General features: G+C 39.5%; 2 protein-coding genes across 4 annotated transcripts; one reads left to right on the forward strand and one right to left on the reverse strand.

The window, feature by feature from the left end:
- Positions 1 to 2,451: 2,451 nt before the first annotated feature.
- On the reverse strand, positions 2,452 to 9,566 carry sec22c (SEC22 homolog C, vesicle trafficking protein). 2 transcript variants are annotated; one of them, XM_061713777.1, is made up of 7 exons: positions 9,281 to 9,566; positions 7,621 to 7,832; positions 7,246 to 7,409; positions 6,896 to 7,075; positions 6,629 to 6,747; positions 5,860 to 5,925; positions 2,452 to 5,781 (listed from the first exon to the last, which is right to left on the reverse strand). In XM_061713777.1, exons 2-7 carry the CDS (start codon positions 7,800 to 7,802, stop codon positions 5,581 to 5,583), a joined length of 912 nt encoding a protein of 303 aa, XP_061569761.1. In that variant the 5' UTR covers positions 7,803 to 7,832; positions 9,281 to 9,566; the 3' UTR covers positions 2,452 to 5,580. The 2 variants fall into 2 exon arrangements, with proteins under 2 accessions (XP_061569761.1, XP_061569760.1); XM_061713776.1 differs by having other exon boundaries at positions 6,629 to 6,750.
- Positions 9,518 to 24,026, forward strand: nktr (natural killer cell triggering receptor). 2 transcript variants are annotated; one of them, XM_061713774.1, is made up of 17 exons: positions 9,518 to 9,606; positions 12,482 to 12,560; positions 12,765 to 12,839; positions 13,453 to 13,560; positions 13,867 to 13,911; positions 15,200 to 15,287; positions 16,109 to 16,138; positions 16,223 to 16,368; positions 17,782 to 17,995; positions 18,087 to 18,257; positions 18,364 to 18,451; positions 18,692 to 18,837; positions 18,954 to 21,530; positions 21,657 to 21,740; positions 22,733 to 22,792; positions 22,969 to 23,070; positions 23,335 to 24,026. In XM_061713774.1, exons 2-17 carry the CDS (start codon positions 12,503 to 12,505, stop codon positions 23,402 to 23,404), a joined length of 4,062 nt encoding a protein of 1,353 aa, XP_061569758.1. In that variant the 5' UTR covers positions 9,518 to 9,606; positions 12,482 to 12,502; the 3' UTR covers positions 23,405 to 24,026. The 2 variants fall into 2 exon arrangements, with proteins under 2 accessions (XP_061569758.1, XP_061569759.1); XM_061713775.1 differs by lacking the exons at positions 9,518 to 9,606; positions 12,482 to 12,560; positions 12,765 to 12,839; positions 13,453 to 13,560 and adding an exon at positions 14,193 to 14,216 and having other exon boundaries at positions 13,876 to 13,911.
- Positions 24,027 to 25,195: the final 1,169 nt, after the last annotated feature.

The following is a 25,195-nucleotide window of genomic DNA, read 5'->3' on the forward strand; positions in this document are numbered from 1 at the left end:
ACTATACTTTAAGCCCCCTACATGGATCTGGCAAGTGCACAAAGTCACACAGGCACCTGTTCAAGGCCCGTGAGACCACTGGCTGTTCTTGATGTGGGGTACCACACACTGGTGAAGGCTGAGTAGCTCAGATCTCATGCAAATATAGGCCCTACCTGAGACCTCATGCTGCTGTTGCTACACTCATCGGCTGCTTCCTTATTTTATAAAACAATACATAAAAAAAACCCCTTGAGAGTTGTGAGGTTAACAAACCCCTCCCATGACCCGCCACGCCACGTTGGTTCTGTTTAGATTAGACCTGACCCGTGGTTAAGTGTACCCTCAGAGGCGAGTTATTCAATGTAAAAAGGACAGGCGACATGCTAGATCTGAGCATCGCCCGGCGTAAAAGGGGCTTACGCCTGCTCTTTCTGAGCTCTCTAACCTGCTTGGAGAATCAGGGCTTTTGGTTAAAGTACCTTTTGGTTGGGAGGCAGACCTGTTCACATAAGCTGATGTAGGAGCATACAGTCAGTGTGATTCTACATTATTCCCAATGATGGAATAACAAACCCAAATGCATGGGTATGGTGTTTTCTCCACCTACGCTGGATAACAGCCCAGTTCCCCTGGTAGCGCCGGAATGAACACGTCTGTCGATCTGCCTTCCAAGTTTCATCTGGCGGGAATGCAGTCCTTTATTGCCTCCAATTGCGTCAAAAGAGCCAGAAGGCATTAATTCTCCTGAGTAGGAAGGAATTTCAGTCCTAAATGTGGTGTATGATAAGTGCACAAAAAAACAAGTCAGGAGTGCTGTAATACTGTACTATACTTCAGAAATACTGCAGTTCCTCAAAGAGAAGAAACTACAACTAGATGGCATGAATTGCTTTCTTGTAATGAACAGTTTCTAAGTAGTTGTTCGGCAATGGCACAATCTGATTCTAACTTAATCAACCAACCGATCTCCAAACCCCTTTATAGAGCATGTGGGAAAATAGGGGTCAACAAACGGGTCAAATTATTTGAAGAGATGGAGAAAAAGATTTTGCAAGGTTCCCAGGACCAGTGGTTGCAAACAAGTCCATATCAACCCTGTTCCTCTATGCTTTGCGGTACAACCAAAGCTTCTTATTCCTTCAGGCCAAGAAAACGTTTACAATCAACAACTATCACGTTTCTGTTAGGTTATTCCAATATGGACGTGCCAATCATTGACTTGACAATATTTCCAGTCAGTAAAAACTGAGTATCATATAATTCATTGTTGCTCTTTATATGCCAAAACTGATCAGAGACCTTTCAGGTATGAAGAACTACACGTTGGACATACCCTCTATATAGAGATTACATTACATAATGTATTTAATTAATGTACTAGTATACTTTTTTTTTTACCATGACTCTAAAACTAAACATCTAAAACAAATGAATATGTGTAAAACATAGACTTCCATTGGTTCCATATTAAAGCTTTCAACTATAAGAGTTGAGCATATTATGGGCTGTTTAATTTTTGAATGTCAAGGCTTAGAAATAAAGACGTAAAATATGTGGAGTTTTATTTACCACCATCAAGGTGTACCTTTAGCTGAATACAGATTTAATAAAATCCTTGAACATCTGAACAATGCAGAGGACTCTGTGCTCAACATTTCTGATAACCCACGGTGACATCCTCTTATCGCTCTCTCATATATACAGGTTGATGAAAAGGGCTGTCTTTATCACAGTTTTCATCAAAACTCAAAAGCGTTTTCCAAGAATTATTAAAAGATTGATTGTTAAGATATTATTACCTTTATTAACACTTCTGCAGGGTGACACACATCACTGGTTCAGTATCACTGCCCTCTACAGAAAATCTGCACTCACATTTGGGATTAGGTAGCAAATGTATAAAGAAGTCACATGTTTTTACGCCGATTTTCTATCATTTCTGTACAATTTACACATCTGTGGCTACAGGTTGGTAACACCTAATATAAGATCCATTCAGGTTTGTATTCTGTTGATTGCTATAACTATTTTAGCTTAATATCATTGCACATCTGAGTACTTTTGCCCTTAAACTATAAAGTTGTACAGTTTGTAACAGTGTGGGCTCATTTCCACCCAGTCTCTGGAGCAACATACAGCAACTTCTACATTTTCATCCGGTCTCCGGAGCGACATACAGCATCTTCTACATTGTGAGAGGGCTCCACCTGCTGCAAAACTAGAAATAATACACTGTTTAATTCCCAAAACACTAATTTGGGTGGGAATAAAGCAACATTTACTTGCGCAAACTGAGCCAAACCCTAAAGCTAATGAAAGAAACAATCCTTGTGTTTATATTATCTATTCACTGCAGATTCCCTGAATCCATGCATTTAAAAATGAATGTTCAACAAATGAAAAAAGACAGTATTGAATCATGAACTTTGTTTTACCACAGCAGATACATTTAAAGCTGTGTGATCAGTGTTTTGGGAGTCACAGAGAATGACACAATCCTGTTTTTATTTTTATTGAAACCATTATTTAAAAAAAAAGCAACTACTGAATCAAACTTACATGAGTTGATTCAGATGCAAATTACTGACCTTTTATTATAATAGAGAAAAGTTCCAGGAAACAGACACGACACGTCTCTGATTTTTTTTTAACTTAATTTTTCTCTTTAAGACAACTTCTGCTTGTCTGTCAAAGATTAAAATAAATTACTCCCACGTTTCATTCGTACAGCGCATTTGTACTGTATTTAAAAAAACGTTCATACCAAACCCAAGTATCCTTCATTTAAATGTCCTCCATATGATTTGGTTCAACATTTTTAAAACCGTGATAATTCTTTCACAATCCATTTGGTCTGTACTGCATTTTTAAACCTCATCACTGAAATGGTGAACCATTTAAATCTTTCAGATTTAAAGATATTACATCACCAAATCCGACACAGAAAATACCCTGCATCATAACTGAAAATGTCGTTGTATTTACTATATTTTACAATGAACAATTATAAAATGTACTTGAACCCTGGCAGAGAACGCTGCAGTCAGCACGGTAAAGGTAGCACAATGGCTTAATTTATCAATATGTACATGAGAGTAATGGAAGTTTGGATTATTGGATTAAGAAAAAAAAAACATTTTAGATAATTTGCAAATTCAAACATTCAGAAAGACGGAGGGATTACAATATTAAAATGTAGCCATTTGTTTTAGATTACAACAATCTGATAATTGGACGTTCTTTGCTTGGTGGAAACATCCATCCATCCATCCATTTTCTATACCTATTTAATTATTAGAAGCGGGAGGCAGGGGTCCACCCTGGACAGGTTGTTAGTCTATCAGAGGGCCACGTATACAGACATATAACCACACACGCATATTCACACCTACGGGCAATTTAGAATGATCAATCAACCTATAATGCATGTTTTTAGACTGTGGGAGGAAGCCGGAGTACCCGAAGAAAACCCACGTAAGCCTGGGGAAAACATGCAAACTCCACACAGAAAGACCCCCGGACCCGAGAACTTGGTGGAACCAACGTTCGGACATTATAAACAAGATTGTAAAAAAATCACCTAAACAATACTTTGTTCACTTATGTAGCTTATGTAGCTACAACGTAGGAAAACTAGTTTTCTGAGTTTGCATTCATCCGAGGACTACAAAAAGGAAATGGTGGTGTGAAACCAGAAGAAAGAAAGATTGTTTTAAAAAGAGCTCATGATATAAATATGCTTTCAGCTAAAACCAATATGCAACACATTCATAAAACAATTAAAATAAATCTTGTGAAAAAAAATCTTACCATTAGTGCAGTTTTTTCAACAAATTACAATTTTTAACCATGAAATCAGTGCTTTCATACCCTTACCATTTGTTTGCATTTTAACAATGCAGAGAGCAGCAGAAAAAGACTTCTTTACTTAATAAAACTGTTTATATATATTAGAAAATTGTCTATTTGAAGATGTAATGCAAAAAATAAAAAAAATAACAAGCCTGAGCATAACTTACATGACAAATCATTACCTTCATGAGGAATATCGTCTCCAAATGACTGTGAAATCATTAAAGGTTGGGTAGGAGATTTTTTTTCCTCAACCACTTTTTGCTATATTACCTGAAATTTACTTAACACACAGATTGCATGCGATTAAGTAAATGCTCTCTCATCATAACAAAAAAATTATTAATTAAATTAAAACCTCTAAAACATGTACCAATCATTAAGACGGACTCAAGCAAAGTCATTAGACCTTTTCATGTGCTTGTGAAGGGAGGCAGTTGTCATGTTTAATTGTTCGTCTTTTTAACTCTTGCAACTAAACTTTAGATGACTTTGCAAGAACTTTAAAAAAAACTATCTGAAACCCTGTCACATCTAAAACTATAAACCCAGAGTTCTTAGTCGCAGATTTAAGACTGGGAGCTTTGTGAACTCACCATTTACATGACTACAACCAAATTACTTCTGTAAATCAAAGGACAACGCTCGTAATTGGTAGCTGACTCAAACTGCATCATGGGATGGCACAGTTGGCAAGACTAGAGACATGTTTGCTTTTATCGTAAAACCTGCCTCGGTTTGCTCTAAATGCCACCTGAGATCACTGGAAACATGCCTCAACTCAAGCAAGACTTCTCACGAGTTGCTCCCAACAGCAGAAATTTGTCTGCAATCTTGAAATTGCTCATAAAATCCTCAAGTATGAGGCCAACATCACTGTTTTTTCAAGATCTCCTACCCAACTTTAAATAATGCCATCTATAAAACGATGTGACTGAATAAACCAAAGCATGAGACTATGTTTGCTTTGTCAAGCAATAAGGCATAAAACAAGCCACAACTTTGCAGCAAACTCATATAAATTATGTTTCTCCAGTCAGCTAAATCGAAGCTAATTTGGGCAAATCTAAAAAGCAGTTATACCCACTTCCCTTCAGTTTCACTAAAACATTAATACAAACTACACTTAAGCATTTATGTATAAGACTCCTACCAATGCGATGTCATAATTTTTAAAAAGATGTTTTCCTATCTTAAAAGTAGAGTTAAATCCATTTCTTCAATCACAAATTGTCACGCTGTAAACTGATCATGACAACTTAATCAATGGCTTGTGAAAACCGAAAAAAGCTCAAGCTTGAGCATGAGCCCGAGACTTAGGAATAAGAATCAATCACAAGTAGCCTGAACACATAAGACACTTGCAAAACTGTCTCTGTGTGAAAAACTTTGGTCAGCAATTCTGACTGGAAAACTCCTTCATCTCCATGAAAACTTGGGGTTTCTTCCTCTTCCAAGTTTGAGGATAACCAAGCATTTTAAGACTCCGTATATCTCACGGTATTCTCCTTCTCGGTTTGAAAACAGTTTACAAAAAGTGCAAGTATTTAATGTATGTAAGAAAGTATGAAGTCGGACGAAATTTCCAGGGGGACACAAAATTTGCAAATGTCTTTTGATCTGGTTGTTGTTGCTTTAGTTAAAAATCCACATGAAATCTTCATTACGTCTCTGCATTAATCCTTTTGATTCCCTGATGTTCCCGCTTGAACACTGGAGTGGTGCCAAATGACAGTCCAGAGCTCCTCAGACCCCACAGTCATTGGGTCTGTCTAGGAGTTTGCGCGTGATGATGAGAAAGGTGGAAAAAGAGGCGACGGAAATGTGGAAGATGAGCTGCCACATGTTCCTCGGGCCGAACAGGTACAAGTTGCATAGGATGATGATGCTCAAGAGAACGAAGGCTTTCAGTTTCTTACGAGATGAGTGGAACAGGTAAAGGTGGCACTGTGGAGGGGAAAGTTTCAGAAAGTTTGTTATTTCCTGTTTGAAATGAGTACATGAGACGTGTAAAACTTTGTTTACCTGGAAAGCACAGCAGACAAAAGCCAGAAGAAACGACACAACATTCCAAATCCCATCATGATCATCCTGCGAAAACAGGGACAGACACAATTAATTAAAATCATCATTTGATTTTTGGAGCAAAGTCTGCTCCTTTCATTCATTTTTAAATTATGAACTCTCATTTATAAAAATGTCAGAACATCATTTAGAGTAGCTTTTAAAAATTTGAAGTAAGCAAGTCCCCTGGTAATAAATATGACTTTAATAATCTCTTCATAATCTCTAATACATTTTAAGATATTCCTTTAAGCACAGCTCTCTTAAGGTAAAAACCAAATAAAACCTCACAGCTTCCATGTAAACCAGGTCATAACCAGCTAATAACATGCACACCAGCAAAACTTTAACCAAAAAATGCAAAAGAAACAAATCAAGATGTTGTAATACTACGTGTCAAGCGGACTAAAATGCTTAAGAGGGCTTTATATAAACAAATGTGTGCAGGCCCAAATGAACTGTAGCAAAAATGTAAGGAAAGGTCGACCATAATAGAAACAATATGAGGGACTGATTACTTATTTTAAGACTAGTTTGTTTGTTTTATTTACTATGTCCTGATATGTGAAGCCTTAGAGGTGAAAGGCAGAGTTCATTATTTTTTGTACAATTGTAGATTAAGATGAGTTCATACATGGCTACTTCTGGATAACATCCCTGCTAGATATAACAAGCTATCAAATGAACACACATTTGGAAATTAAAAATTGTATTGATACATTGGCCGTACCTGGAATGTGTACTCTATGAGGTGCACCCCGCGAATCACATTCAAAGATGCACACAGGATATTAAGGACGAGAGAGAGGATGCCTGGTGCTGTTACTTGCTCAAGCCTCTGATTCTGACCTACTTGACCAAAAAAGAAAAAGATTTAAATGAACGTAGATATAATAAGCTCAGCACACAGTAAAAATAAAAGCACATAACATATCTGTTACATGAGCAAGAAATAATCAGTCCACAAACAGTTAATATCCCATTTATAAACTCTCACCTGATGCAGGACCTTGCTCCATGTGCCCATTTGCAATGCCATTGGTGAGCTCCACTTCATCCAAATCTATTACTTGAGGTGGATGGATCCTCAGATCATCCTGGACTTCTGCCAGCGTCACCTCTAGTGCCGGACCATGCCGGTGGTTGTACTGCTGCTTCAGCTTTTGAATAGTGCTGTCTGTCAGGTACAAGCAGGATTGAGATTATTAAAAAAAAAACTAAATGTGCTGAATAACTCTTGATTAAAAAAATGATGTTATTAAAATCAATTGTATTTTAAATTAAAGAAAAATATCTTTAAACCCTGCACTATGAAGTCTAGATGCCAATACCCCCCCACCCCCTCACCAAATTCCAAAAATGGATATGGCCTGGCTGCCAAAGCAACGGCGGTGCTGTTGAAGCATGCTGTGAACTCCCACCGCAGATCTTCCAGGAAGCAGAAGGCTTTAGCAACAGGGATGCTGCTGTGGCACACGCTCATGTAGGATACACCCTCTGAGGAGACGAAGCTAAACAGGTGAGATGAGCAAAGGTGTTTAGTAAACAAACAACCCGGCGCAGTGCGACACAGATGCCCCTCCGCTCACTTGGACATCAGCATGTCTGCCTTTTGCATCACTGAATCAAACAGAGCTGCTTTTGACTTTATGCTATATCTTTGTGTAAGTACAGAGGGTACAATGAATCAGTCAACTGCTGCTTTGCTTCCTGAGGGCTTACTATATGTTGAGTTGCTGGCCCTTAATGGTGGCTCGATCAGGCAAGCGGGCCAGAGACTTGCTGATTGTTTTGAGCTGCTGCTTCCTCTCCTGGAGCTCTCGGTTGTGTTCAAAGTCTGTGGAGGCTGACAGGGGGAGTCCATCCCTGACCCGGACCAGAAAGGCGAACAGGATCAGAGACATGATCCACTGGCTCCATTAAGAACACACAGCCTAGGTGGAGAACAGGACAAGATGAAAACAACAATAGAAGAGAGAGCTGCAATGCCAATTTCACTGAACTTGTCCAGCGACAATAAAAGACATCTAATCAAATCTAATCTAAAACTTTGTATTATTATCATCATCATCATCATCATCATCATCATCATCATCATCATCATCATCATCATTATTATTATTATTATTATTATTATTATTATTATTATTATATATTATTATTGTTAAAAGCACCAGTCCTGATATAAGAGAGCAAGACTGCATAGTAGTTTCTGTTTTATTGTAGTTAGTTTAGTTTAGTTTATTGTTTTGCACAGTTTTAAAAAAATATACAGGACATATCAATGATAAACACTATAGGTGCAGGAAGAGGCAAAAAACCCAATGGGCTTATTTGAAGCCTCCACCGAAGATATTAAAATTTCATGTCAAGATTAACATACAAAAAAACAGAAAGTAAAACTACACAAAAGTGATGGCAAACTAATAATGCAATATATAAATAATAAAGAATAAAGACAAAAAATAAGTGTGTGTGTGAGTGTGCATGGGATATTGTTTTTACAACTTATATTATATTGACTCCTGAGCAAATAAGACTGTACATGTCACTATGAGTGAAACACAAAAAAAAAAAAAAAAAAAAAAAGAACATGGATACATAAACAACAATACATTGGGAAAACAGTTACAAAACAGCAGTCAAGTGGTCCTTCAAACGTCTTTTGTAATATTTCAGAGAGGACGAGCTCTTTGCCAAGTGGGAAAAATCATTCCACAATTTAGTGCCCCTAAATCTCACCAAAAATTGACCTCTGCAAGTGAGAAATTTAGGAGGATGAAGATCTGAGGATTGTCGAGTTGAATAAGAATGAATCTCTGAGTTTAATTTAAAGTAAGTCTTGAACTGTCCAGGAATATTACCTTCACTTGAATTTAGCTTATAAATAAAAACGCATATCTGAAAAATATTGATATCATAAATAGTAAGAATCTGGAGTTTTGGTTTGATATGTATTCATGTCTTTCTAATAAAGTTATTTTATTTTAACTACTCAAATCTAACAGAATAAAAAAACATTTTATAATTAACTAAGTGTACCTCTCAATAAGGTTGGGAAAATGAAAAATGACTCTCCACTCAATATTATAAAACGTGGATAACTAGTGAAGATCTAACAAAGTACAATAAACATACAATATCTTAAAATATCCAGTAGAAATGCTACAGTCTTATGAAGTACATCTCAAAATATATAATAAAGCCGAATCAGCCCACTGATAAAAAAGGATTTGTATAATTGTTAACGTAATTAGCCTGAATTGATTGGCAACGCAATGACTACTTTAAATATGTAAGCTGTTTATGTTCGTTTTTATTGTTGTTCTTGTTGTTTTTAATGCCAAAGTAAATTAAAAACACAAACGTTCTGATATCTTACCTCATTATTAATAGCCTCATGCTGCACCCTATCACAAAAGCTACTATAACTTAGCTGACTATAACGCCATATAAAAAAATACACATTTATATGATACAAATTAAATTAATAATTAATAATAATAACCAGGATAACCTTTAAAAACGCAGTTAATACGCTTCAAAAAATGATCCAGTAAGCTAAGTTGAATGGAGCTGCGAGGCTGCAACAACAACAAATCTGCTACGGCGGCGCGGGAGGGACAAACTTCCTGCAGCGCTCCGGCAGAGCCGCGCTCGCTTAGCACAAGCTGCTGTCGACCCATCAGCGGCCGCCGCAGCACACAGGTAATCTACAACACTGCAACTTCAGATAACAAGCATGGTGACTCCCATGCACACGCTAAATGTGAACAATCTGTTCAGCTGAGGGAAATGTAACGTGAAGCTGCTGCGTTGGGGTTAGCTGTCTCTGTAGCTGGTAGCCCGACCATCTTACGGCTGATTTATGGTTCCGCGTTACACCAACGCAGAGCTACGGCGTAGGGCACGCGGCGACGCGCACAGTACGGTGCACGTCGCCGCGTACCGTACGGCGTAGGCTCTGCGTCGATTTAACACAGAAAAGGATCACTTTGTTTTACTGAGGTCGTTTTGAAACTGTGCTTATTGGTAGGGGTTTTCTGCACGACTGAGGGACGTCCAACTAAAATTGTGTCTCAAAGGTGTTATTTTTATATATATGTACACATACATACATGTGAAAGTGTTTGCCCCCTTCCTGATTTCTTATTTTTTTGCATGTTTGTCACACTTAAATGTTTCAGATCATCAAACAAATTTAAATATTAGACAAAGATAACACAACTAAACACAAAGTGCAGTTTTTAAATGATGGTTTTTATTATTAAGGGGAAAGAATCATCCAAACCTACATGGCCCTGTGTGGAAAAAGTGATTGCCCGCCCTGTTAAAACATAAATTAACTGTGGTTTATTACATCTTTGGAAAGCTGAGTTAAATTTCTCTAGCCGCATCCAGACCTGATTACTGCCACACCTGTTCTCAATCAAGAAATCACTCAAATAGGACCTGCCTGACAAAATGTAGTATAAAAGATCCTCAAAAGATAGACATCATGCTGCAATCCAAAGAAATTCATTTCATTTCATTTTATTCTTTATCTCATTCAAAAATAAAACAAACAATTCAATACAAATACAAATGTTCATAAATTGTGAATGAAAAGGGAGCAAAAAGAAGAAGAATCGTATCTGATCTGCCCCTTTTTCCAAGAAATAAATTCACAAATAACATAAATTAAAAAAACAACAACTAAGTGAATAAAAAACTAAAATAAAATAAAATTACTGCCGCCTATGGGTATACTAACATACAAACGAACAAATTCAGGAACAAATGAGAAACAAAGTAATTGAGATCTATCAGTCTGCACTGACTGTCTCTCTCTCCTCTTGCATCATTTGTCTAATAAGATCTGGATTAATACTTTATGTCACAAACTAACAAGCCATCTTATCGACCTCACACATACTTAGAAGATGTCTTAAGTGTAATGAAGAGTTGTAGACTGTAAACTTGGTGAATATAGGACTTAAAGACCTTGGGAAATGTCTGTATGGTTGTGACTTATTGATGTCAAGGTCGGTTGTAGCTGTCTGTATTTAGGAGAGATTTACTTTCTGTCAGGGCTGTTAAAGGGAGTGTCAAGGTTAGTAACATGAAACGGAGCACGCAGCGAATACAATGCAGTTCTGTTTTTGGGTTTGTGGTGTGGTGAAGTAAAAGGGCCTGTCAGCTGAAGACTGAGAACAATAACCTTTACTAGATCTGTGAATACCTTGTAACAGGATCTGCAGGATCCTGCACTCTCTAATGTTCCTGTTCACTTCACTCCATCCCTGTAGAGCTGTGCAGAGCGTTTTTACAACATTTTTCAGGTTGCAGTCAATGTTAATTAAGTAAGACGTTCAGTAAGACTTTGCATCAGATCTATATGTTAACTCATAGTTAAACTCCATTAATGAGCATTGGTTTGTTTGTGGTGGTTACTCTAAAAACCCTCTTTTTCTACAGATATTTGTGGGTGTTGGTGTAAGTTTTTCTGGTGATAAGGCAGTCCTCTCTCCCTATATTTTAGAGCATACTTTCAGGGGATGCAATTGTTGTTGGGTAATAGCTTTTATCAAATGAAAACATGTTTTCCCTGATGGTGTGCTGCTTAAATGTCCTAAAGACCTTTTAATTCCCTTTTATAAGCTCCTAATTAATTTCCTCTTTGATACAAACACTGTTTTTACAGGGATACAGATTAAGGTTTCGATTTGCGATTATTACGCTTAGATCCAATATTTACTCTGCATTACATTAGTAATGTGTTGGAGCATTTCTACACTGAGCTGTGGGGTAGGCAGGAAAGAATTTTCAAAGACTAACTTTACTAAAATGCAAAGAAATGGCATCAGTTTTAAACTTGATAAGGTTTTCAAACCTGCATTTAGTCACTGTGTTGAAAGTTTTTATTCAGTGTTAACATCAAACAACTCAGAGATTGTTGTCTATTTTAGTGAATTCGCAGAAAAAAACTATGCAAGACTTTTTGCATTCATTGTCCACACACATTACAACTGGGAAGTTTTAATGTTTTGCTTTCCCTACTTCACGTGTCTGTTCTTGGTTGGTTTGATTAGTACACAAGGAGACCGGTTCTTGACCGGTGAGGATGATGGTGTCTCTAAAACCAGTGATCATCTATGTTTTATGTGCCCTGGTCTGGATAGGGTTTTTATATTCATCTATTTTAAATCAGACATCCAGGCCAAATAGTCATTAAATCGTAAAAAGAAACACCTGATAGTTCATCATTTGAAAGCTGTGACACAACTCCTGGATAGTCTCACAGTTAAATGAAAGCTAATTCAAAATGTTAAGTGAGGAAGTTTTAATGTCTTTTAATTAAATTTGCAAAAATGTCACATTTTCTCAGACTTTTCTCTCTTTCTTTCCTTTTAAAATCTTGTCTCCTGCATCGCGGTGGTCATTCAGTGTCTTCACTGTTTTCCCACGCAGTCTTTACATGCTGTGCATTTCAAGACTTAGACTGCCACACGCAAAAAGGGCATGCAAAAGAGCGTTACCATGACTCTTTAGATTCAGACTATTGCAATGTCTTTTCTTTTTGTATTCTCTTTCTACATTTTAGGTCACCTGGACTTTGATAACAATGGGGGTGAAAGACCGCCCTCAGTGTTACTTTGATGTGGAGCTCAACCGAGAGCCCGGTAAGGACATTCCTAATCATTTAAAAAAGAAATAGGAGGATTATCAGTCATTTAGGCAGCATCACTTCACTTTAGGTGGTGCAGTAAGTAGCACTGAGACAACATAAATGTACTTAATAATTGCATCCCGAGACTCTTTTAAAACAAAGTTGCACCAAATAAATGCTCATTTTAGTAACTTCTGTCCTTTTCTCTTTTTTCTAGTTGGGCGCATTGTCGTTCAGCTTTTTTCAGACATTTGTCCCAAGACCAGCAAAAACTTCCTTTGCTTGTGCACTGGTGAGTAATGTTCAGTCGATAAGGTTATCCTCTCGAACAGGCTTTTGTAACATTTGGTAAATTGTATATTCATTAATTGAATTTCCTAAAGCAGAGACTTGGAGGGAGGCCGAGTTCTATCTGTTACAACAGTCATTTGATGGGTATGAATATGCTTCATGTAGTAATAATAATACTAATACTGAGGAGAATAATGGAGGGGTGGAAATTAGAGAAGTGCAATGGTGCTTAAGTGGAAATGATTCAGTGATTGATGGAGTCACTGGATGGGTGGCAATTTTTTCTCTTGATAATTAATCTCATGGAGCAGACCGCTGTATCGTAGTCGGGGGTGGCCTGCTTACAGTTGGATATGTTTAGATCTGCAAACCAGCAGTGGAGGCTTCCCAGTTTTCGTCCCCCACCTGGCCGCTGGGAGTGAGATGTCGCCAGACGCAACGATATACACAATATGAACCAAAACATTCTGTGTGGCAACATTCAAGTTATATTCAGGATTTGTGAAGCAGATGATCTCAAGACATCTGGTGTCTTGAAAGCAGTAGCTGGTCTGATGAAGGTTTTGTGTTTGATGGGAGCTCTTTTAATTTTCTTTTCTTTCCTGTAATTCCAGGTGAAAGGGGAAGTGGGAAAGTCACAGGGAAAAAGCTGTGCTACAAGGGCTCTACTTTTCACAGAGTTGTGAAAAACTTTATGATTCAGGGAGGCGACTTCACAGAAGGTAATGGCACATTAACTTATGAACACAAACTCTTGCCTGAGTTTAATTAATTCTACCTCACATAAATCATGCTTTTTCAAGCTGCTGATTCACTTAAACATTAAGTTACGACTGAATCTGATTTAGTTTATCTTTGGGAAGGAATGCACTCGGCTGTTTATGACAGACATCCAGGAGATGTAGTTTCCTCAAAAAATTGTTCTGCAATCAATTTCTTGTGAAAGAATATTTTTATTTTTCTGAAATATGATGCGTTTAGGTTCGTACCTAGATATAACTAAGGTTTTTTTGTGTGTACTTCTACAGGGACTGGAAGAGGAGGGGAATCCATATATGGTGGCTACTTTGAAGGTATTGAAAATATAAATTTATTTAATAAGCAGGTGGCATAATTTATCTAAGAAATGTGTTTCTAAATACGATAATACTTAATGTTGCATGTGCTTGTAGTTGTTATCATTGGTCTCTTGTGAATTCTCTTTTTGTGTGACTCAGTTGAGCTTCACTTTTCCATTGTCTAGAGCTGTTTAGTACTGAACGTTATCAAATCAGCATGGGACATAGCTGGTTTTTCTTTACTGAAAGCTACAATCTTCCTGCCTAAAACTTTCAACATATTCTTTTATTTATAGAGTGGTCTTTTGCAAAATGAGAAGGTAAGAGATGTACACAGTTCAGTAACACCATGTCAACATCTTTCTAAGTCAGTAACAAAAGTTAAAAGAAAAAAGAAATGCTTCCAAAAATCTCCGTATGGCTTCAAGGATTTTTCAGGCAGCTGCGCTGCTGGTCCCGTAAAGCGTTTGGCTGCTCAAACGTCTTTCCATGACAAACGGGGTGTTTTTCAGCTGCGATGCTATACGCAGCATGTCGTCAGAAACAGATTAGTGGTTTAAGACAAATTCAAGACGATATGAGACACTTTTGTTTTAATCAAATTATTAACGGGCTACATTTTGCATGATGTGCTGCCTCCTGCACTTTAACCAAGCTCTGCCTTTTCTCTAAACTGTGCTGCCTATTTCTGGTAGTAAACACAATTCATCAGGCAATCAACTACTTTGTGCTGCATGATTTAAAGAGCAACCCTGGAAAATGCCCAGACTCTCCCTGTGACTTGGAGATTATAAGTCTCAAAGCCTCTAAAGAATAAGCATCGTCACTGATGCCTGACATATTTTTTTCTTTAAAGCATTTTTAATACAGATATTAATAAAATATTCCTGCTAAATTGATGATGAACCTTAGCATCAGTTTTTTTTTTAAGTCTTCTGGATGAGATTCTTGATTCTCTCGCAAAAAAAAGAGCACCTGCATTCAGCTATTCTTAGATTAATCAGATTTTATGTATAGTCCTCCTCCACACAACATGAACCTTTGACATCTTAATGAATGGATTCTCAGTGCAATAAGGAAATGAACAGATCATTTATTTAATGGTCTGGAAAGTGCTGTATTTTGCTTTAAACACAACAAGCTAAAAGGTCTCCAGTTATATTTAGCCCAGGGTAAGTTGTTTTGGCTGTGAAAAGGGTTATAACGCATTATTGTGCAGATTCTTTTTCTCCATGAAAAGAATCTGAACTCAATTCAGAAATGCGCTCTGAGACTTTGCTTCTTATGTTTCTTCGCCCAACAGATGAGAATTTCACTCTCAAACACGACAGAGCCTTCCTGCTGTCGATGGCCAACCGTGGGAAGAACACCAACGGTTCACAGTTTTTCATGTGAGTTAATTTCACTTTAAATAAACTGTCATTCTTCAGAAAATGTAATTTTAGTTTTGGCTTCCTGTCCCTGTCCTCCTCTTGTGATCCTGCTGAGTAGAATGTGTCTTTTAAGTGTGACCATCAAAAGTCCCGTCTCTGTGTGCAGTTAGGTTTAAAAGTACAAAAAAAAACATTGGATTCATTCTTTTTACCTACAAATGTGTTACATTTTTTCTCTTGCCGTTTTTGTGTAAAATTTACAGAAACTCTAACATCCTGATCTTCCAAGGTAATGTGTCTCAAAGGCTGTGTTTCTCTCTCCTAACTTCATTTTTCATTTGATACTTTACATTTGCAAACATTCTGCACAGTACATTTATTTTAGAAATGCTCAAACACTTCACAACTGGCTTGTTTGGCTTGGTAGACCTCCTTCATCAATAAAACCGATTTGAGTTTGAATTTTCCTCAATGACATAAACTCAAACATGAAGGAATCAATGATGATGGACTATTAGTATTATCACAATTATTCTGTTGTATTTATTTATTTGATCACATTATATATGATTATTTAATTCCCACACTCAAGTGTTGTCATTTATACAATTTGAAGAATATTCTTTTTTTCTTTTCAAATCAAATTTTTGTAAGCAAAAGGTGGTTTTGCATATACTGTATATACTTTTTTTTTTTTTTTTTTTCCCTGAGATATAGTAACACCCACATGTTCTCAGCGTTGTGTGTTTTCTCATTATTTCCCTTTTTTTTGTTGTTTTCCTTTAACATGACCTCCACCACTACCACCTCATGTTCTCTGCTGGATTACCTGTAAACAGCACCACTAAGACGGCACCTCACCTGGATGGGTAAGCTTTAACAAACGCCACGCTGGCAAAAGTGCATACAGGGATTGCGTTCAAAGCCGATGGGGCTTGTTCGTTTCTGTCCAGGGTCCACGTTGTCTTCGGCCTCGTCATCTCTGGCTTTGAAGTGATAAAGAAGGTTGAAGGGCTGAAGACCGATTCAGCAAGCAGGCCGTACGCTGATGTGAGAGTGGTGGACTGTGGACAGCTGATCACCAAGTCTGCCAACGATGGTCAGTTACGTGCTCTGTCTAATATTTGTTTATTTATTTATATGAAACCCATGTCAAATCTAATTTTGGGGAATCTACTCGAACAGATGCTCTGTTTTTCTTATAATGCACATTGCTGCAACCACATCTTGTCCCCTTTTAGTCCGAGATGCTCCTCATTTATTGACTCCTGTTTTTAAATACCTAGCTGGGGGAACTGTGATTGACAGTTTGGCATTTTAACTGGCCTCTCTCTTTATTATGAAAGACCAGCACAGCAATCACCAGTCTGCGTGTCTGTTCAATACATCAGGTCTGTCAGTGAGATTCCACTCTGATTGACAGTTGGGCTTAGTGAATGAGCATTAATGTGACATGAACGCATTAAATGGTTAATAAAAGAAAGAATATGCAAATCACACCAAATGACTTGTTTCGATCTAGATATGAGCTTTAAAACACACCTTTTTAAACTAAAACTATGATTAAAAAATATGAACATATCGACCTTATGCAAACGTTGCTTTGTTTACATTTGTATGTAATGGGAGAGACTGCTGCCACCTTCAGTCCTCTGTAACAGTTAGACAACCTCTGTGCGGTGTAAGTGATGTATTTTTGAGCAGACATATGCAGCAGGAGGTTTCTGCACTGCTGGGTTTTCATCTGGGTTTGGTGGTGATGAGCCCTCAAGCTTATTTGTCTTTTGTGAAGAAGCGAATCTTAATAAATGTCTCACTTCCAAATAAGCCTGAGGACTATCTCTAAAGCAGCTGTGTGTTGTTGAATTAAACTCATTTTATTTAACCAGGAGTAAATTAGGCATTTCCTGGGGGTCTGATTGCTGCTCAAATAGCAGGTTTGGGACAAAAGTACATCAGACTTTTTAATGTTTATTTGAATTTTACAGGGACTTGTGAACAAAAATATAAAATGTCACTGACAAACTCATCAAGTCATCAATTCACAAGTTTGCTTTTTATTTAAATATGTTCTCTTTTTGTTTCTTGAGCAGAAACATATTTAGCCAGTACTTGTAACTGGATCATTTTTTAATATCATAACTGGTCGATTTAATTTTGTGAAATTGTTTTGGACTCCAGACTTTTTCTCTTCATGTGTTCTTATGTGCTTGTAACCCGATATTTTGTTCAATAAGGAGCAGTGAGGTGATCTCAGTGGATTTAGTTGCCTCCAGCCCACCTGTCGCGGCCAAGCCAGCTTTTATTGCCTCCAACATACCTGAACAGAAAAGGGAGACAAAAAATTCAAGCAGTGCTCTTGTTGTGGCAGTGGCACCATCCTGAAAATGACTTCTGACATTTGATCTATGTCTTCTTTTTTTTTTTTTTGTTTACTTCACTCTAAATGTATGCTATGTATTCTTTCAAGAAAGTGTTTGTTTTAATTTGATGTCTATTCTGTTACCTTCAGTGCTTGAGGCCAAGCGGAAAAGAAACTCCCACTCTGCTGACTCGTCCCTCAACTCCACTGACTCATCCTCGCACTTTTCCTCGACCGAAAGTGAATCGGAAGAAAAGCACAAATATCACAAGCACAAAAGACATGGAAAAAGTAAACGATCGAAAAAGAGAAGAAGAGAAGCGAAGAGGGAGAAGAGCGTGAATGTTCTGCCTTCAAATGAAAGGTCATTTTTACACTCGAACAGTCACTTTTCTTTTATGCTAATTGAAAAAACTTTCATGCATCTTAATTTATAGTGTTTTTACTGCTCTTAGCCAACATGAAGAAAAGGAGATGCTGGAGGAAGACAACGAGGCAGAGGAGGAGAGAGATCAGGGTGGGAAGAGGGAGAAGCCTGTTGTTCGGCCGGAGGAGATCCCGCCTGTGCCAGAGAACCGCTTCCTGCTGCGACGGGACATGCCGTCTCAGGAAGATAAACCAGAAGTGTTAGTTACACTATGACAACATCACAACACACACCTTAAATAGTGCGGACTAGAGCGATTGTGGTATCTGTTGAAATTTGACTTAAGTTTTTTGTTATCTTTTCAGTGTCGTGAAGGAAGAAGCAACTCTTTCAAATGACCAGAAACCAGCTGTGTCCAAGTCTGGACGGAAGATTAAAGGCAGAGGAACTATTGTACGCTCACCTCTCAAATAAGATCTGAGGCTCAGAGTATGATGTTCATGCTATAAACACATTTTTAAGGTGGTAGCTGGATGGATCCTTGCTGTTTTATTCAAACATTATAGGGACAATATTTATTTTTTATATAGGCTGAACTGTTTGCAAAAAGTAAATTTGCAAAACCAGTCAAAGTCTATCTTTATATTATCTAATTTATTTTATTCATTTGAATTATTATTATTACCTTTGCAGAGATATCACACTCCTACAAGGTCAAAGTCCCGCTCTGTATCCGTGGAGCGTGGGAGCAGTGAAACTCCACCTCACTGGAAAGAGGAAATGAAGAGAACCAAAACTTATCAGCCCCCGAACACGGAGAGGTGGAGCAAAGGAGACAAGTATGACTCATATTGCCTCCTGCCTCCAATATATATATATATATATTTATTATTTATTTATTTATTTATTTTTTCTTTCTCCTTTATTCTCCTTCATGCATCTTTTGACTTAACAGATTGAATGACCATTCCTCAAGCAGATGGGATGACAGAAGTGACTCTGCATGGTCCCGGTCTGCAGAACACTCCTCAGATCGCAACTCCGAGAGGTCCAGCCAGCAGCAACCATCGAAAAAAGAGAAGAAGAAGAAAGCCAAACACAAGAAGAAAGCCAAAAAACACAAACACACCAAGAAAAAGAGCTCCAAGAACAAGTCTCATGAACACCGTGTGTCAGATGGTGAAAAGTCGTCGTCTTCGGCTAGGAAGTCCAGAAGATCCCACTCACCGACTCGTTCTCCTTCAAGTCCCCGCTCGTCGGTCAGGAGGAGACGGCGGTCGTCGCCGTCTTTCTCCCGGTCCTACTCCAGGTCCTACACATCCAGTCGATCCAGATCCCGAGGAAGGTCTCGGTCTTATTCAAGGTCCAGAAGCTCTTCTAGGTCTAAAAGTCGATCTTTGTCGAGATCCCGATCAAAATCCTTTTCAAGATCCAGGTCCAGGTACAGATCCCGGTCTGTGTCTCAATCTAGGAAAAGGAACTCCTCTAGATCTCCAAGGAGGAGAAAAGCAAGCAAGCCCAAACCAGAGGCCACGATCACTGAGAAACTCCCCGAGAACAAGATCCCGCCTGTTCCCAGACTGCCAACGATCCCAGCCCCCGAGAAGGTTGCCGTGATTCCAATGAGCGACAGCCCTCCTCCATCACGCTGGAAACCCGATCAGAAACCCTGGAAGCCCTCTTATATTCATATCCAAGAGATTAAAGCTAAAGTAGCCTCCAACAGGACGTCCTCCAGTGGACAAGCAGTTGCCAGCGTTACAAAAAACATCCAGACTTCAGTTCCTCCAAAGTCTGAAGCCACTGAAGTTGACAAAGCACACAAAGCTGCACGCCGTTCCCGGAGTAGAGTTTCCAGGAGTAAGTCATACAGCCGTTCTTATAGTGGCTCCCGGAGCAGAAGTTCTAGTAGATACAAGAGCAGATCATCTTCCTACAACAGATCAGACTCTGAAAGCCCCCAGAAAGCAAATAGCAAACTATTAGACGGGGAATGGGACAAGTATTACAGTTCAGTGAGTCGGATAAAGAATTTAGATAAGTACATTTCACTCAAAGGTAGCCAGGACGGTCTCTCGGGCTCGGAGAAGGACACTATCAGTGAGCGTAGTCATATCAGTGGCTCTTGTGAGCACGTAAAAGAGAAGGAAAGCTCAGAAGATCCCGAGACAAAACATGACAACTCCCTGCCAACCGGGAGCTACAACAGCAAGTCTGAATGGGACAGTGACGGCGATCAAGTGGGCCGCAGCATCACCGCCGCCCCGTTAAAGAAGCAGAAACAGCCGGCTCAGTCCAGCCAATCACTGGACCAGAAACTGTCCGGGTGGAATTCAGAGAGTGATTCTGAAAATGTAACAAGCAGGACCTTAGCCATATCTGAGAAAGAGGAAGGGGAGGCGAGTTCAGAATCGGATAACGAGGCCTCGAATCGGAACGCATCAGACGTGGCACACAAGATCACCGCCGCTGCCACCGCCGCCACGTCTTCTGTTCAGGCAGATGACAAGCCTGACAAAGCTGCAGCGCAAGAGAAGCGCAAGAGTAAGAAGAAAGCTAAACGGAAGCATAAACATAAGAGGAGAGGCGTGAACAAGAGCAGCTCTCGTCACAGTAAGGACAAAGCAAAGAAATCGAAGAGAAAGCATCAGAAGCTGAAGGAGAGTTTCCACTGGCAGCCGCCTTTAGAGTTCGGGGAGGAGGAAGAGGACGATGAAACCAAACGGGAAAGACACAGTCCAGGAAGAGAAAACCAGAGTGAATACATGAACAAAAAAGACCCAAATCCTACCAGTTTGAACAAGAATCCTACTAGAGAAGAAGAAGAAGACAGGGGTCCGCAGAGATCAAAGGAGAGTTCCAACAAAAACACCAAACACTCTGAACCTCATCAACAGTCGTCCAACAGAAACAGCGCTGTCAGCAGCCAGTGGTCGAGCATCAAAGAGCAGTCTTTAGATGACATGGACATTTGCACTCCAGAGCACAACGCGGAGATTCTCGAACCTCAAGTCATACGCGATCCCAAGAGCAACGACTCCGACCCGACCCCGACATCTACCTCAAAGTCCTCCGAGACGGCAAGCAACGATGGCACCTTACCTCAGAGCAGAGAACAGTCGGCCACTGCCGCAACAGCTGGCAAACCCGTGTTCAATTTCAAATGGAAACCACTAAAAGGGACGTCAGCCATGCAGAATGCGAGTGCAGCGCCGGTCGCTTCGAAAAACACACCAAGTCAAGAGAGCCAGAACTCTCAGGGGGTGAGGATGGAGATAAAGAGCAAAAGTCGAGTCCGACCGGGTTCTCTGTTCGACGAGGTCCGTAAGACCGCACGGCTCAACCAGAGGCCCCGAAACCAGGAGAGCTCGAGCGAGGAGCGGTCTCCGTCCGTCGGGAAGGACAGGACAAGCTCCCCTAAGAAGTCCAGGAACTCCCGTTCGGTGTCCAGTCACCGCTCGCACTCCAGAGGCTGGTCCCGCTCCTACAGCAGGTCCAGAAGCAGATCCCACAGCTCCAGCTACTCCTCCAGGTAGGAGAAAAAGGAAAATGGCTTGTTTGAATTTAAAAAAAGAGCTGGAGAGGTGAAGGAGTCACTGTCGGAGCCAGATGTCTGTCCATCCACTTACTTATCTCAGTTTTAACTTCATTCCTTCAGGAGTCGCAGCAGGAGTCGGGGGAGACGCAGGAGAAGACGCTCTCACTCTCGCAGCAGCACGTACCGGAGTTACAGGAGCCGCAGGTGAACCTTCAAACACTGGTTTACTGCTCACCAGTAGGGCTGTTCGATTAATCGATTTTAAATCGTAATCGCGATTATGTAATTAGAACGATGTTAAAATGTGAAAATCGTAAAATCGATTTTTCACTTTTTTTTTTTTTTTTTTAACCTTGTCTGCACACATATTAATGATTGATACCATATTAATGATTGATGGAAATACCTCTCAATACCTGCGACAAGTGCCCCATCGGAGAGGCTCTTTAGTGTAGGAGGGGCCGTTGGAACATGCCACCGGGCATCCCTCAAGCCAGATGCGGTAGACCGGCTCGTGTTCCTTGCAAAAAACTTGCAAATGTGAATAGCAAATGTAATGACTGACATTACACACCTCTACCTCCTTCATGGGTTGCATTATTTAGCATGCAAAGACCCAGTTTAGTTTAATTAGAAAATGTCTTGTTTTATTTAATTGGAAATATAACTTACTGTATGTTTGCAAGTGCTGATTTGCTGATTTTTTTTTTTTTCAGAGATAAAACTTTATATTTTATTATATTTTTTAAAACTTTTTTTCAACTTATTTTACAGAGTTTTGCACTTTATTCATTCATTTTTGGTTTAATAAGAGCAAAGTTTGCACTTAAAGCCCAATGGGGCAAATGTTCAATAAAAAAACTGCATATTTGAAATAATTTCTTTGCCTTTTGTCAATTCACAAAATAATCGTAATCGTAATCGAAAATCGGATTTTGAGAGAAAAAAATCGAGATTTTATTTTTGGGCAAAGTCGAACAGCCCTACTCACCAGGAACATACAGGAGCCACTTATTGAAATATTTGCCAGTAAAGTTATAACATCAAGAGAAGAAACTTGACATGGAACTTCTTAGTCATCTGCTTCATTTGGCACTTACTCTTCCCGAGGCCTCCACTAATCTTTTCCAATTGTATTTTATCATTTTGATTTAATACGATTGAATTACAACATTGTCTTGTGTTTCCTCCATCAGTCGGAGCTACAGCAGAAGTCCTTCCAGAGGCCGCTCCTATAAGCGACGCAGGAGATCCAGGTCTGTGAGGCTCCACCGTCGGTTTCTCACATGCTGTTCTGTTTGTGTAAAAGCTCATCAAACGTCTTTAACGCGGCAACAAAGGAGCTGCTGCAGGTTTTATTTCAGCCCCCAACGTCAGTCTGCAGATATTCCCAAAATAATCTCTTGTCCCATGTGACGTTCTGCTCATGCAGGTCAGACTCCTACGACAGCTATTCCAGTCGGAGTCGGAGCGGCAGCAGGAGACGAGGGCGCAGACGGAGCCACAGTTACAGGAGCTCCGAGCGTCGATCCCGGTAAGTCCCTGCTGGATCCTGACGGACTCGAGCAAAGTGCTATGTCTGAAATGCGTCTTGTTTCGTCAAACTCGATTCCTTCCATCACCTGATTGTGGATCGTACACTTTTGTTGCTGCATTCTCTCGTGTTTAACCTAAAAAGCTATTACGGTTTAACTGTCTGGATTATTTTCACTGAAATTCCTCTAAAACTGATGAACATTGTCCACTGGTCGAGGTCTGAAACATGAAATTTTACAGTGTAGTCTCTTGTTTTGCCCAGGTCGTACCGCTCATCAAGTGGCAGTTCATCGAGGTGCAGGAGTCACAGTCGCAGCAGTCGCTACAGCTGAGGTGCAGCTCGCCCATGCTGAGAGGACGGCCCTGTAGCCTGCCTGCACCTGAGGAGATCAGCAACTGAAGCTGCAGGATGAAGAGTTCTCCTCCATCCTCTTCATGTTTTAATACTGTACTGAATGTTCTTGTAGATAAGCGGACTGTCGTCACACAGAAGGACCTTGTAGAATGTATAAACAGTATATTACATTAAAAGTCATCCGTCCTTCTTTTAGGGACTGTTGCAGCTGGGACCAGGAAGGTCAACATCTGCAGACACTTGACTGAAATAAATATCAAATGTGTACTATCAGAGAAACAACGTTTAAATATTCAGATGACTGTATAGTTGTGTATTCTTTTTCTACTTCAGTCTTTTCTAAACTGAACTATAGGTTGCAATACTGTCTAATCCTTAGTTTGTATGTGTTTGATAAGTTTGTGGGTGACAATGTTGTCAACTTGAGGTTAAACCTCAAGTTTTAAAAGAATTCCTTCTAAGGAGAAGTTTCTGTAACTGTTTTTCATTACTTTTATTGAGCCATGAATGTTTAAAACTGTACTCAGAAGTATAGTCTTTCTCATTTTCTATCATGCTGTTACGAATGTTCACCTTTAATAAATACCACCACGTCTCGAGCTTCTGCTCTGCTTTTTACCCGTCTCTCCAGTTTGAACAGCCAACCAGCTTTCAGCTGAGAACTGCAGTGCAGTCGTGACTTCCAGCAACCTCCAAGACATGAAAGCCACGGTGCCTTAAACCTTGGATTCCAGCTGTTACGGGTATTGATTCCAGGTCTTTGAGATTAAACGCTGCAAGGCCAGCACGATTTAGTTGTTTTTAAAAAGTGTTTTCAGGATAAAACCCTAATATTGGCCAGTGTGAGCTTTTATGAGTTGCTCTGATATAGATTATGCTCAGTTGCTGTGACTTTCTCATCTGCAGAGAGCAAGACTGTAAACGGTCTGCTGTTCAGGCCTGATTAGATGGATGGTCCAGATTAAATAACTAAATCTTTGTGTAGCTTTATATCACACCAAAAGTTTAAAGAAACAACTTGTTTCTATCATGCACCTTCAGACATCTAGTGATGTGGAAGCACTGTACTGTATGTTTTCACGTGTTTGACAACCAGGAAGGACAAGGCAGAGATCTGGATCATCCATGACAAAATATCATGGATCCAAATGACAATTGGTGTTTTAATACAGGTGCGAACAAATGCTTTATGTAATAAAGTTTATTTTTTTATCAATTAGTGAGCGAACATAAGGAAAAACGCTCTATTCAGTCAGTATTTGCCTTTAAAACAGCACCGATACTTGGTGCATCTCTGTCTTTGGAGGAACTTGTAGGTAGGTTATCCCAAACATCATGCGAGGATTGACCACAGATCTGTGGCTGTAGGCCACCTCAAATCCTTCTGTCGCTTCATATAATCCCAGAACGACGGGATTATGTTGAGCTCAGGTCTCTGTTGAGGTTAAACCAGTGTTTCCCAACCTCGGTCCTCAAAGCCCACTCTCCTGCATGTTTTAGATGTTACCCTTCATCATCACACCTGATTCTAATTAATGGTCCTAATTAGTTTGTCATCAAGGCCTGCACAATTCTGTTGATGACACAGCCACTTGTATCACGGTGTGCTGAAAAGCAGGGTAACATCTAAAACATGCAGGACAGTGGGCCTTGAGGACCGAGGTTGGGAAACACTGGGTTAAACCATCACGTCCAAGACTGATGATGGTCACATTTGTGTACGCTTGCGATGGTTGTCCTGTTGTAGAATAACACTAGAGGCCATTCA

The sequence above is a fragment of the Cololabis saira genome, chromosome 22 (genome assembly GCF_033807715.1).
Source record: "Cololabis saira isolate AMF1-May2022 chromosome 22, fColSai1.1, whole genome shotgun sequence".
In the NCBI taxonomy this organism is placed as follows: domain Eukaryota; kingdom Metazoa; phylum Chordata; class Actinopteri; order Beloniformes; family Belonidae; genus Cololabis; species Cololabis saira.

Coding starts and splice junctions, on each gene's coding strand:
- sec22c (XM_061713776.1), bottom strand. CDS start 7,802: ATGTCTCTGATCCTGTTCGCCTTTCTGGTCCGGGTCAGGGATGGACTC. Junction 7,076..7,245: donor ATATCCATTTTTGGAATTTG/GTGAGGGGGTGG, acceptor TGTACCTGACAG/ACAGCACTATTCAAAAGCTG. Junction 5,782..5,859: donor TTGTCTGCTGTGCTTTCCAG/GTAAACAAAGTT, acceptor TCCCCTCCACAG/TGCCACCTTTACCTGTTCCA.
- nktr (XM_061713774.1), top strand. CDS start 12,503: ATGGGGGTGAAAGACCGCCCTCAGTGTTACTTTGATGTGGAGCTCAAC. Junction 13,912..15,199: donor ATATGGTGGCTACTTTGAAG/GTATTGAAAATA, acceptor TTCGCCCAACAG/ATGAGAATTTCACTCTCAAA. Junction 18,258..18,363: donor CAGGAAGATAAACCAGAAGT/GTTAGTTACACT, acceptor TTATCTTTTCAG/TGTCGTGAAGGAAGAAGCAA.